We start from the raw sequence: 13418 nt of genomic DNA, 5'->3' as shown, positions 1-13418 counted from the left end.
GTCATCCTCTCCGAGTTGCTTTCTTAAAATGGATGGCCACCGCAGCATTCTTGCAGCGACATCAGTGGCAGCACTTTTCTCATGCGTAGTACTACTATAGTAGCACTGAGCTACCACATTGATTTAAATCAAAGTCACGATTGGGCTTGTTCTCGATCACTAGATACTTCTCCGCCCAATATTCAAGCTCATCGTTCTCAAATGACGTATCAACCATGGCTGAACGCATGTCATTAATTGTTCGACCAGCTAACTCCACCAGCTGAGTTAGTGTTGCCAACTTCCGCTCAGACTTGAATGTCAATTCGAAATCTTGATCAGGTGTAGAAAGCTCAAACGTCTTCGAAGTAGCTGCTTTCCCTGGCTCCTTGACTTCACAGTCATCCTTCTATTGCTTGTATGCAGCAGAATCACAACCAGCAGCAATCCCTTTCAGTTTGCCTTCGTTCAGTGATGGATTATACTTGGAATCAAACCAACCATCAAATTCTTTGGTAGCATACTCCTTGTTGAAACGCTCTACTTTTTGTTTGAGCACACAGAGATAGGTCTTGCGCACTAAATGCCAATCAGAATGAGGTTGACGAGCGAAGAATCCAGCGAGATTCCACACGTTTTGGTCGTTGGAGAACAAATCGCCTCGAATCATCATGCACAATTGATACAAATGCTCATCGTAGGATTGAGCTGCAAGGAAGTATTCCACACCGCATTCAACGTTTGCTTGTTCAAATGATTCACGGTCTTCATTGGACTTAAAGAAGAAATTATCAAGCATCTGCGATTCATCCAGTTCATTAAATTGATATTGCAAAAGGTACGTGTATCCGTCGTTGCCAAAGTCAGGTGTGCCATCATCACTGTGCTTGTAGTTGATGGAATCCCCAACTGCGTGCATCTTCGACTTGATCCAATTACTTGGTGACAACACGCGCGAATCTCCCAGCCTGGGTTCATCGTATTTATCAACAGATTTGATGTGCTGAATGCAATGCTCACCATAAATTTCTTCAATAGACTTGGTCATCGTTGGTTCAGCAACTGCAGGCACAACAACTACAGGTTCAGCAGCTACTAGTTCAGCAATCACTGGTTCAGCAACTACTAGTTTAGCAATCACTGATTCAGCAACTACTGGCTGATACTTCGCGTGGTGTCGGCACCAATCGCCTTTTGAGCCGCACTGTTGGCTCGCCTTTGCGTGGTCTTCTGGGAAGATGTACTTGCACATTGTTATTTCTATATATTTATTTTTTATCGCTCAAGATGAACTCACTATTATTTAGTTTCTATATATTGAGGAGTATTTTTGTCAGAAATAAAATAATTATTTTAAAGTGATGTGATTGGCTAAAACTGAGCAGCAGCACTCTGAATGAGTGCTGCTGCTCAGTCGAGAACTTTCCGCACGAAGATGGCAGATGTCGAGTTGGAGTGCGCGGTATACGGCGAAGGGACTGTGTTTCCCGTGAAGATAGCGAGCAACGCGAAAGTGAGCGCGCTGCAGAAGGCCATGTGAACGAGAAGAAAGACGTCGATGATCGCTTCAAAGTTGATCCAGCCAGATTGACGCTCTACTTGGCGCGGAAGAAGGGGGAAGCCACGTGGATGAAGCACGACCACACGGTGAAAGGCTTCTTGTGAGGTGGCATCAGCACCGAGTATGAAGAGATGCTTTCGTCGTGGATTCTCGACGAAGATTGCGGTCGTGGTGATCATGTCAACACCATATTCATTCGAAGCCTTGCCCGCAACCGCAGAATTGGCATTACCAGTGGCGTGGAAAGTGACCGCGACTAGCACTGCAAGGATGCATGTGAGGCGCATTTTTTTGTCGTTTGGGTCAACAGCTAGGGCACATGAGTCGAAATGAGAGAGTGCGAGCAGATTGCAGAATGAGGTGTCGGACGAAGACAGAGCCGTACTACGTGCTGGAGCACGAGGAAGTTCCACTTTGTACTGTTTTCTTCCAGTCTGTACAAATAACTCTGGGATATAGCTACCGATCCAGTACATATTTCCAGACAGTTATTGAACAAAAAACCAGTACACTTAAGTTCGCAGCTAATAATGGTTTTTGTAGCCCTATTCACTTATAAAAACCAATGTCTAGTCACTATTAGAAAATTGTGTTTAATACACAAGAAGAGCAATTCAATTCGCAATTCAAAAGTGCGACAGCAGACCTCCTCCAGTCATCCTCTCCGAGTTGCTTTCTTAAAATGGATGGCCACCGCAGCATTCTTGCAGCGACATCAGTGGCAGCACTTTTCTCATGCGTAGTACTACTATAGTAGCACTGAGCTACCACATTGATTTAAATCAAAGTCACGATTGGGCTTGTTCTCGATCACTAGATACTTCTCCGCCCAATATTCAAGCTCATCGTTCTCAAATGACGTATCAACCATGGCTGAACGCATGTCATTAATTGTTCGACCAGTTAACTCCACCAGCTGAGTTAGTGTTGCCAACTTCCGCTCAGACTTGAATGTCAATTCGAAATCTTGATCAAGTGTAGAAAGCTCAAACGTCTTCGAAGTGGCTGTTTTCCATGGCTCCTTGACTTCATAGTCATCCTTCTATTGCTTGTATGCAGCAGAATCACAACCAGCAGCAATCCCTTTCAGTTTGCCTTCTTTCAGTGATGGATTATACTTGGAATCAAACCAACCATCAAATTCTTTGGTAGCATACTCCTTGTTGAAACGCTCTACTTTTTTGTTTGAGCACACAGAGATAGGTCTTGCGCACTAAATGCCAATCCGAATGAACTTGACAAGCAAAGAATCCAGCGAGATTCCACACGTTTTGGTTGTTGGAGAACAAATCGCCTCGAATCATCATGCACAATTGATACAAATGCTCATCGTAGGATTGAGCTGCAAGGAAGTATTCCACACCGCATTCAACGTTTGCTTGTTCAAATGATTCACGGTCTTCATTGGACTTAAAGAAGAAATTATCAAGCATCTGCGATTCATCCAGTTCATTAAATTGATATTGCAAAAGGTACGTGTATCCGTCGTTGCCAAAGTCAGGTGTGCCATCATCACTGTGCTTGTAGTTGATGGAATCCCCAACTGCGTGCATCTTCGACTTGATCCAATTACTTGGTGACAACACGCGCGAATCTCCCAACTTGATTTCATCGTATTTATCAACAGATTTGATGTGCTGAATGCAATGCTCACCATAAATTTCTTCAATAGACTTGGTCATCGTTGGTTCAGCAACTGCAGGCACAACAACTACAGGTTCAGCAGCTACTAGTTCAGCAATCACTGGTTCAGCAACTACTAGTTTAGCAATCACTGATTCAGCAACTACTGGCTGATACTTCGCGTGGTGTCGGCACCAATCGCCTTTTGAGCCGCACTGTTGGCTCGCCTTTGCGTGGTCTTCTGGGAAGATGTACTTGCACATTGTTATTTCTATATATTTATTTTTTATCGCTCAAGATGAACTCACTATTATTTAGTTTCTATATATTGAGGAGTATTTTGTCAGAAATAAAAATATTATTCTAAAGTGATGTGATTGGCTAAAACTGTGCGGTGTGCTGCGTGAATGAGTGCTGCTGCTCAGTCGAGAACTTTCCGCACGAAGATGGCAGAGGTCGAGTTGGAGTGCGCGGTATACGGCGAAGAGACTGTGTTTCCCGTGAAGATAGCGAGCAACGCGAAAGTGAGCGCGCTGCAGAAGGCCATGTGAACGAGAAGACAGATGTCGATGATCGCTTCAAAGTTGATCCAGCCAGATTGACGCTCTACTTGGCGCGGAAGAAGGGGGAAGCCACGTGGATGAAGCACGACCACACGGTGAAAGGCGTGGCATCAGCACCGAGTATGAAGAGATGCTTTCGTCGTGAATTCTCGACGAAGATTGCGGTCGTGGTGATCATGTCAACACCATATTCACTCGAAGCTTTGCCCGCAACCGCAGAATTGGCATTACCAGTGGCGTGGAAAGTGACCGCGACTAGCACTGCAAGGATGCATGTGAGGCGCATTTTTTTGTCGTTTGGGTCAACAGCTAGGGCACTTGAGTCGAAATGAGAGAGTGCGAGCAGATTGCAGAATGAGGTGTCGGACGAAGACAGAGCCGTACTACGTGCTGGAGCACGAGGAAGTTCCACTTTGTACTGTTTTCTTCCAGTCTGTACAAATAACGATGGGATATAGCTACCGATCCAGTACATATTTCCAGACAGTTATTGAACAAAAAACCAGTACACTTAAGTTTGCAGCTAATAATGGTTTTTGTAGCCCTATTCACTTATAAAAACTAATGTCTAGTCACTATTAGAAAATTGTGTTTAATACACAAGAAGAGCAATTCAATTCGCAATTCAAAAGTGCGACAGCAGACCTCCTCCAGTCATCCTCTCCGAGTTGCTTTCTTAAAATGAATGGCCACCGCAGCATTCTTGCAGCGACATCAGTGGCAGCACTTTTCCCATGCGTAGTACTACTATAGTAGCACTGAGCTACCACATTGATTTAAATCAAAGTCACGATTGGGCTTGTTCTCGATCACTAGATACTTCTCCGCCCAATATTCAAGCTCATCGTTCTCAAATGACGTATCAACCATGGCTGAACGCATGTCATTAATTGTTCGACCAGTTAACTCCACCAGCTGAGTTCGTGTTGCCAACTTCCGCTCAGACTTGAATGTCAATTCGAAATCTTGATCAAGTGTAGAAAGCTCAAACGTCTTCGAAGTGGCTGTTTTCCATGGCTCCTTGACTTCATAGTCATCCTTCTATTGCTTGTATGCAGCAGAATCACAACCAGCAGCAATCCCTTCAGTTTGCCTTCGTTCAGTGATGGATTATACTTGGAATCAAACCAACCATCAAATTCTTTGGTAGCATACTCCTTGTTGAAACGCTCTACTTTTTTGTTTGAGCACACAGAGATAGGTCTTGCGCACTAAATGCCAATCCGAATGAACTTGACAAGCAAAGAATCCAGCGAGATTCCACACGTTTTGGTTGTTGGAGAACAAATCGCCTCGAATCATCATGCACAATTGATACAATCGCTCATCGTAGGATTGAGTTGCAAGGAAGTATTCCACACCGCATTCAACGTTTGCTTGTTCAAATGATTCACGGTCTTCATTGGACTTAAAGAAGAAATTATCAAGCATCTGCGATTCATCCAGTTCATTAAATTGATATTGCAAAAGGTACGTGTATCCGTCGTTGCCAAAGTCAGGTGTGCCATCATCACTGTGCTTGTAGTTGATGGAATCCCCAACTGCGTGCATCTTCGACTTGATCCAATTACTTGGTGACAACACGCGCGAATCTCCCAACCTGGGTTCATCGTATTTATCAACAGATTTGATGTGCTGAATGCAATGCTCACCATAAATTTCTTCAATAGACTTGGTCATCGTTGGCTCAGCAACTGCAGGCACAACAACTACAGGTTCAGCAGCTACTAGTTCAGCAATCACTGGTTCAGCAACTACTAGTTAGCAATCACTGGTTCAGCAACTACTGGCTGATACTTCGCGTGGTGTCGGCACCAATCGCCTTTTGAGCCGCACTGTTGGCTCGCCTTTGCGTGGTCTTCTGGGAAGATGTACTTGCACATTGTTATTTCTATATATTTAATTTTATCGCTCAAGATGAACTCACTAATTTTTAGTTTCTATATATTGAGGAATATTTTTGTCAGAAATAAAAATAATTATTTTGAAGTGATGTGATTGGCTAAAACGGTGCGGTGTGCTGCGTGAATGAGTGCTGCTGCTCAGTCGAGAGCTTTCCGCACGAAGATGGCAGAGGTCGAGTTGGAGTGCGCGGTATACGGCGAAGGGACTGTGTTTCCCGTGAAGATAGCGAGCAATGCGAAAGTGAGCGCGCTGCAGAAGGCCATTGTGAACGAGAAGAAAGACGTCAATGATCGCTTCAAAGTTGATCCAGCCAGGTTGACGCTCTACTTGGCGCGGAAGAAGGGGGAAGCCACGTGGATGAAGCACGACCACACGGTTAAAGGCTTCTTGTGAGGTGGCATCAGCACCGAGTATGAAGAGATGCTTTCGTCGTGGATTCTCGACGAAGATTGCGGTCGTGGTGATCATGTCAACACCATATTCATTCGAAGCCTTGCCCGCAACCGCAGAATTGGCATTACCAGTGGCGTGGAAAGTGACCGCGACTAGCACTGCAAGGATGCATGTGAGGCGCATTTTGTTGTCGTTTGGGTCAACAGCTAGGGCACTTGAGTCGAAATGAGAGAGTGCGAGCAGATTGCAGAATGAGGTGTCGGACGAAGACAGAGCCGTACTACGTGCTGGAGCACGAGGAAGTTCCACTTTGTACTGTTTTCTTCCAGTCTGTACAAATAACGATGGGATATAGCTACCGATCCAGTACATATTTCCAGACAGTTATTGAACAAAAAACCAGTACACTTAAGTTCGCAGCTAATAATGGTTTTTGTAGCCCTATTCACTTATAAAAACTAATGTCTAGTCACTATTAGAAAATTGTGTTTAATACACAAAAAGAGCAATTCAATTCGCAATTCAAAAGTGCGACAGCAGACCTCCTCCAGTCATCCTCTCCGAGTTGCTTTCTTAAAATGGATGGCCACCGCAGCATTCTTGCAGCGACATCAGTGGCAGCACTTTTCTCATGCGTAGTACTACTATAGAAGCACTGAGCTACCACATTGATTTAAATCAAAGTCACGATTGGGCTTGTTCTCGATCACTAGATACTTCTCCGCCCAATATTCAAGCTCATCGTTCTCAAATGACGTATCAACCATGGCTGAACGCATGTCATTAATTGTTCGACCAGCTAACTCCACCAGCTGAGTTAGTGTTGCCAACTTCCGCTCAGACTTGAATGTCAATTCGAAATCTTGATCAAGTGTAGAAAGCTCAAACGTCTTCGAAGTAGCTGTTTTCCCTGGCTCCTTGACTTCATAGTCATCCTTCTATTGCTTGTATGCAGCAGAATCACAACCAGCAGCAATCCCTTTCAGTTTGCCTTCTTTCAGTGATGGATTATACTTGGAATCAAACCAACCATCAAATTCTTTGGTAGCATACTCCTTGTTGAAACGCTCTACTTTTTTGTTTGAGCACACAGAGATAGGTCTTGCGCACTAAATGCCAATCCGAATGAACTTGACAAGCAAAGAATCCAGCGAGATTCCACACGTTTTAATTGTTGGAGAACCAATCGCCTCGAATCATCATGCACAATTGATACAAATGCTCATCGTAGGATTGAGTTGCAAGGAAGTATTCCACACCGCATTCAACGTTTGCTTGTTCAAATGATTCACGGTCTTCATTGGACTTAAAGAAGAAATTATTAAGCATCTGCGATTCATCCAGCTCATTAAATTGATATTGCAAAAGGTACGTGTATCCGTCGTTGCCAAAGTCAGGTGTGCCATCATCACTGTGCTTGTAGTTGATGTAATCCCCAACTGCGTGCATCTTCGACTTGATCCAAATACTTGGTGACAACACGCGCGAATCTCCCAACTTGGGTTCATCGTATTTATCAACAGATTTGATGTGCTGAATGCAATGCTCACCATAAATTTCTTCAATAGACTTGGTCAAATGATTCACGGTCTTCATTGGACTTAAAGAAGAAATTATTAAGCATCTGCGATTTATCCAGTTCATTAAATTGATATTGCAAAAGGTACGTGTATCCGTCGTTGCCAAAGTCAGGTGTGCCATCATCACTGTGCTTGTAGTTGATGGAATCCCCAACTACGTGCATCTTCGACTTGATCCAAATACTTGGTGACAACACGCGCGAATCTCCCAACTTGGGTTCATCGTATTTATCAACAGATTTGATGTGCTGAATGCAATGCTCACCATAAATTTCTTCAGTAGACTTGGTCATCGTTGGTTCAGCAACTGCAGGCACAACAACTACAGGTTCAGCAGCTACTAGTTCAGCAATCACTGGTTCAGCAACTACTAGTTTAGCAATCACTGGTTCAGCAACTACTGGCTGATACTTCGCGTGGTGTCGGCACCAATCGCCTTTTGAGCCGCACTGTTGGCTCGCCTTTGCGTGGTCTTCTGGGAAGATGTACTTGCACATTGTTATTTCTATATATTTATTTTTTATCGCTCAAGATGAACTCACTATTATTTAGTTTCTATATATTGAGGAGTATTTTTGTCAGAAATAAAAATATTATTTTAAAGTGATGTGATTGGCTAAAACGGTGCGGTGTGCTGCGTGAATGAGTGCTGCTGCTCAGTCGAGAACTTTCCGCACGAAGATGGCAGAGGTCGAGTTGGAGTGCGCGGTATACGGCGAAGGGACTGTGTTTCCCGTGAAGATAGCGAGCAACGCGAAAGTGAGCGCGCTGCAGAAGGCCATGTGAACGAGAAGAAAGATGTCGATGATCGCTTCGAAGTTGATCCAGCCAGATTGACGCTCTACTTGGCGCGGGAGAAGGGGGAAGCCACGTGGATGAAGCACGACCACACGGTGAAAGGCTTCTTGTGAGGTGGCATCAGCACCGAGTATGAAGAGATGCTTTCGTCGTGGATTCTCGACGAAGATTGCGGTCGTGGTGATCATGTCAACACCATATTCATTCGAAGCCTTGCCCGCAACCGCAGAATTGGCATTACCAGTGGCGTGGAAAGTGACCGCGACTAGCACTGCAAGGATGCATGTGAAACGCATTTTTTTGTCGTTTGGGTCAACAGCTAGGGCACTTGAGTCGAAATGAGAGAGTGCGAGCAGATTGCAGAATGAGGTGTCGGACGAAGACAGAGCCGTACTACGTGCTGGAGCACGAGGAAGTTCCACTTTGTACTGTTTTCTTCCAGTCTGTACAAATAACTCTGGGATATAGCTACCGATCCAGTACATATTTCCAGACAGTTATTGAACAAAAAACCAGTACACTTAAGTTCGCAGCTAATAATGGTTTTTGTAGCCCTATTCACTTATAAAAACTAATGTCTAGTCACTATTAGAAAATTGTGTTTAATACACAAAAAGAGCAATTCAATTCGCAATTCAAAAGTGCGACAGCAGACCTCCTCCAGTCATCCTCTCCGAGTTGCTTTCTTAAAATGGATGGCCACCGCAGCATTCTTGCAGCGACATCAGTGGCAGCACTTTTCTCATGCGTAGTACTACTATAGTAGCACTGAGCTACCACATTGATTTAAATCAAAGTCACGATTGGGCTTGTTCTCGATCACTAGATACTTCTCCGCCCAATATTCAAGCTCATCGTTCTCAAATGACGTATCAACCATGGCTGAACGCATGTCATTAATTGTTCGACCAGTTAACTCCACCAGCTGAGTTAGTGTTGCCAACTTCCGCTCAGACTTGAATGTCAATTCGAAATCTTGATCAAGTGTAGAAAGCTCAAACTTCTTCGAAGTAGCTGTTTTCCCTGGCTCCTTGACTTCATAGTCATCCTTCTATTGCTTGTATGCAGCAGAATCACAACCAGCAGCAATCCCTTCAGTTTGCCTTCGTTCAGTGATGGATTATACTTGGAATCAAACCAACCATCAAATTCTTTGGTAGCATACTCCTTGTTGAAACGCTCTACTTTTTTGTTTGAGCACACAGAGATAGGTCTTGCGCACTAAATGCCAATCCGAATGAACTTGACAAGCAAAGAATCCAGCGAGATTCCACACGTTTTAGTTGTTGGAGAACAAATCGCCTCGAATCATCATGCACAATTGATACAAATGCTCATCGTAGGATTGAGCTGCAAGGAAGTATTCCACACCGCATTCAACGTTTGCTTGTTCAAATGATTCACGGTCTTCATTGGACTTAAAGAAGAAATTATCAAGCATCTGCGATTCATCCAGTTCATTAAATTGATATTGCAAAAGGTACGTGTATCCGTCGTTGCCAAAGTCAGGTGTGCCATCATCACTGTGCTTGTAGTTGATGGAATCCCCAACTGCGTGCATCTTCGACTTGATCCAATTACTTGGTGACAACACGCGCGAATCTCCCAACCTGGGTTCATCGTATTTATCAACAGATTTGATGTGCTGAATGCAATGCTCACCATAAATTTCTTCAATAGACTTGGTCATCGTTGGTTCAGCAACTGCAGGCACAACAGCTACAGATTCAGCAGCTACTAGTTCAGCAATCACTGGTTCAGCAACTATTAGTTTAGCAATCACTGGTTCAGCAACTACTGGCTGATACTTCGCGTGGTGTCGGCACCAATCGCCTTTTGAGCCGCACTGTTGGCTCGCCTTTGCGTGGTCTTCTGGGAAGATGTACTTGCACATTGTTATTTCTATATATTTATTTTTTATCGCTCAAGATGAACTCACTATTATTTAGTTTCTATATATTGAGGAGTATTTTTGTCAGAAATAAAATAATTATTTTAAAGTGATGTGATTGGCTAAAACTGTGCGGTGTGCTGCGTGAATGAGTGCTGCTGCTCAGTCGAGAACTTTCCGCACGAAGATGGCAGAGGTCGAGTTGGAGTGCGCGGTATACGGCGAAGGGACTGTGTTTCCCGTGAAGATAGCGAGCAACGCGAAAGTGAGCGCGCTGCAGAAGGCCATGTGAACGAGAAGAAAGACGTCGATGATCGCTTCAAAGTTGATCCAGCCAGATTGACGCTCTACTTGGCGCGGAAGAAGGGGGAAGCCACGTGGATGAAGCACGACCACACGGTGAAAGGCTTCTTGTGATGTGGCATCAGCACCGAGTATGAAGAGATGCTTTCGTCGTGGATTCTCGACGAAGATTGCGGTCGTGGTGATCATGTCAACACCATATTCATTCGAAGCCTTGCCCGCAACCGCAGAATTGGCATTACCAGTGGCGTGGAAAGTGACCGCGACTAGCACTGCAAGGATGCATGTGAGGCGCATTTTGTTGTCGTTTGGGTCAACAGCTAGGGCACTTGAGTCGAAATGAGAGAGTGCGAGCAGATTGCAGAATGAGGTGTCGGACGAAGACAGAGCCGTACTACGTGCTGGAGCACGAGGAAGTTCCACTTTGTACTGTTTTCTTCCAGTCTGTATAGATAACTCTGGGATATAGCTACCGATCCAGTACATATTTCCAGACAGTTATTGAACAAAAAACCAGTACACTTAAGCTCGCAGCTAATAATGGTTTTTGTAGCCCTATTCACTTATAAAAACTAATGTCTAGTCACTATTAGAAAATTGTGTTTAATACACAAGAAGAGCAATTCAATTCGCAATTCAAAAGTGCGACAGCAGACCTCCTCCAGTCATCCTCTCCGAGTTGCTTTCTTAAAATGGATGGCCACCGCAGCATTCTTGCAGCGACATCAGTGGCAGCGCTTCTCTCATGCGTAGTACTACTATAGTAGCACTGAGCTACCACATTGATTTAAATCAAAGTCACGATTGGGCTTGTTCTCGATCACTAGATACTTCTCCGCCCAATATTCAAGCTCATCGTTCTCAAATGACGTATCAACCATGGCTGAACGCATGTCATTAATTGTTCGACCAGTTAACTCCACCAGCTGAGTTAGTGTTGCCAACTTCCGCTCAGACTTGAATGTCAATTCGAAATCTTGATCAAGTGTAGAAAGCTCAAACGTCTTCGAAGTGGCTGTTTTCCATGGCTCCTTGACTTCATAGTCATCCTTCTATTGCTTGTATGCAGCAGAATCACAACCAGCAGCAATCCCTTCAGTTTGCCTTCGTTCAGTGATGGATTATACTTGGAATCAAACCAACCATCAAATTCTTTGGTAGCATACTCCTTGTTGAAACGCTCTACTTTTTTGTTTGAGCACACAGAGATAGGTCTTGCGCACTAAATGCCAATCAGAATGAGGTTGACGAGCAAAGAATCCAGCGAGATTCCACACGTTTTGGTTGTTGGAGAACAAATCGCCTCGAATCATCATGCACAATTGATACAATCGCTCATCGTAGGATTGAGTTGCAAGGAAGTATTCCACACCGCATTCAACGTTTGCTTGTTCAAATGATTCACGGTCTTCATTGGACTTAAAGAAGAAATTATTAAGCATCTGCGATTTATCCAGTTCATTAAATTGATATTGCAAAAGGTACGTGTATCCGTCGTTGCCAAAGTCAGGTGTGCCATCATCACTGTGCTTGTAGTTGATGGAATCCCCAACTACGTGCATCTTCGACTTAATCCAAATACTTGGTGACAACACGCGCGAATCTCCCAACTTGGTTTCATCGTATTTATCAACAGATTTGATGTGCTGAATGCAATGCTCACCATAAATTTCTTCAATAGACTTGGTCATCGTTGGTTCAGCAACTGCAGGCACAACAACTACAGATTCAGCAGCTACTAGTTCAGCAATCACTGGTTCAGCAACTATTAGTTTAGCAATCACTGATTCAGCAACTACTGGCTGATACTTCGCGTGGTGTCGGCACCAATCGCCTTTTGAGCCGCACTGTTGGCTCGCCTTTGCGTGGTCTTCTGGGAAGATGTACTTGCACATTGTTATTTCTATATATTTATTTTTTATCGCTCAAGATAAACTCACTATTATTTAGTTTCTATATATTGAGGAGTATTTTTGTCAGAAATGCACAGGTTGAGCGGAACATGTAACATAATCAATGCAGTCCGTCCACTAGCGTACGCTAATAGAAAGAAAACGCGAGTCAGCGTTATCCTTATGTGAATTCTCAGGCATTGTCAGAATTGTCACTTTAACAAATGCGTCACTAGAGCAGGTGTAGTTATCTAATTCCAGTAGTTCTGAAGTTCCGAAACTTAAACCGTATCCCATACATTGTATGATCAAGTCACTTTGAACGAGAAGAAAGACGTCGATGATCGCTTCAAAGTTGATCCAGCCAGATTGACGCTCTACTTGGCGCGGAAGAAGGGGGAAGCCACGTGGATGAAGCACGACCACACGGTGAAAGGCTTCTTGTGAGGTGGCATCAGCACCGAGTATGAAGACCAACCACCAATAATAATACCATAAACACCTAATGATGAAATTGCTAATAAATATAAAATACCTATATTTAATTCAGTAAAAAACATACCAAATCCTAAAGGTATAACAGTCCAACTTAATAAACTTAAAAAAAAAGCTAAAATTGGTGCAAATATAAATAAAATTACATCAGCATTACTTGGTAAAATAGTTTCTTTTACAAATAATTTAAGACCATCAGCTAACGGTTGTATGTATCCAAAAGTACCTACAACATTAGGTCCTCTTCTTCTTTGAATAGAAGCTAATACTTTACGTTCAACTAAAGTAAAATACTCTCGTCAGTGCATCTACCGGTATGTCGCCCTTTGAAGTTGATACTGGACGCAAGGAACGGAATCCGTTGAATCCTTTGAGCAATCCCAGTACCATGACTCTAATCCAGCGTGGAATTGTTGAATATGCGAAACAGTTCGA

At 43.7% G+C, this 13418-nt stretch overlaps 4 protein-coding genes across 4 annotated transcripts; 1 reads left to right on the top strand and 3 right to left on the bottom strand.

Annotated features, from left to right (window-relative positions):
- Positions 1-1389: 1389 nt before the first annotated feature.
- PITG_13949 (uncharacterized protein) lies at positions 1390-3222 on the bottom strand (the record flags this gene model as incomplete). The annotated part of the gene is made up of 3 exons (XM_002899564.1): positions 1390-1802; positions 2333-2456; positions 2698-3222. 3 exons carry the CDS (start codon positions 3220-3222, stop codon positions 1390-1392), a joined length of 1062 nt encoding a protein of 353 aa, XP_002899610.1.
- A 2550-nt stretch (positions 3223-5772) lies between these two features.
- PITG_13948 (CRN domain-containing protein-containing protein) lies at positions 5773-6442 on the top strand (the record flags this gene model as incomplete). Its single annotated transcript, XM_002899563.1, has 1 exon — positions 5773-6442. One exon carries the CDS (start codon positions 5794-5796, stop codon positions 6022-6024), a length of 231 nt encoding a protein of 76 aa, XP_002899609.1.
- A 1818-nt stretch (positions 6443-8260) lies between these two features.
- PITG_13947 (uncharacterized protein) lies at positions 8261-8884 on the bottom strand (the record flags this gene model as incomplete). Its single annotated transcript, XM_002899562.1, has 1 exon — positions 8261-8884. One exon carries the CDS (start codon positions 8588-8590, stop codon positions 8261-8263), a length of 330 nt encoding a protein of 109 aa, XP_002899608.1.
- A 1571-nt stretch (positions 8885-10455) lies between these two features.
- On the bottom strand, positions 10456-12287 carry PITG_13946 (uncharacterized protein; the record flags this gene model as incomplete). The annotated part of the gene is made up of 3 exons (XM_002899561.1): positions 10456-10916; positions 11399-11522; positions 11763-12287. The coding sequence occupies 3 exons, from the start codon at positions 12285-12287 to the stop codon at positions 10456-10458; spliced, it is 1110 nt and encodes a 369-aa protein (XP_002899607.1).
- Positions 12288-13418: the final 1131 nt, after the last annotated feature.

Source organism: Phytophthora infestans, genomic scaffold (genome assembly GCF_000142945.1).
Source record: "Phytophthora infestans T30-4 supercont1.30 genomic scaffold, whole genome shotgun sequence".
NCBI lineage: Eukaryota > Oomycota > Peronosporomycetes > Peronosporales > Peronosporaceae > Phytophthora > Phytophthora infestans.
Note: the sequence above shows the minus strand (reverse complement) of the source record. Positions and strands in the feature narration are given on the sequence as shown.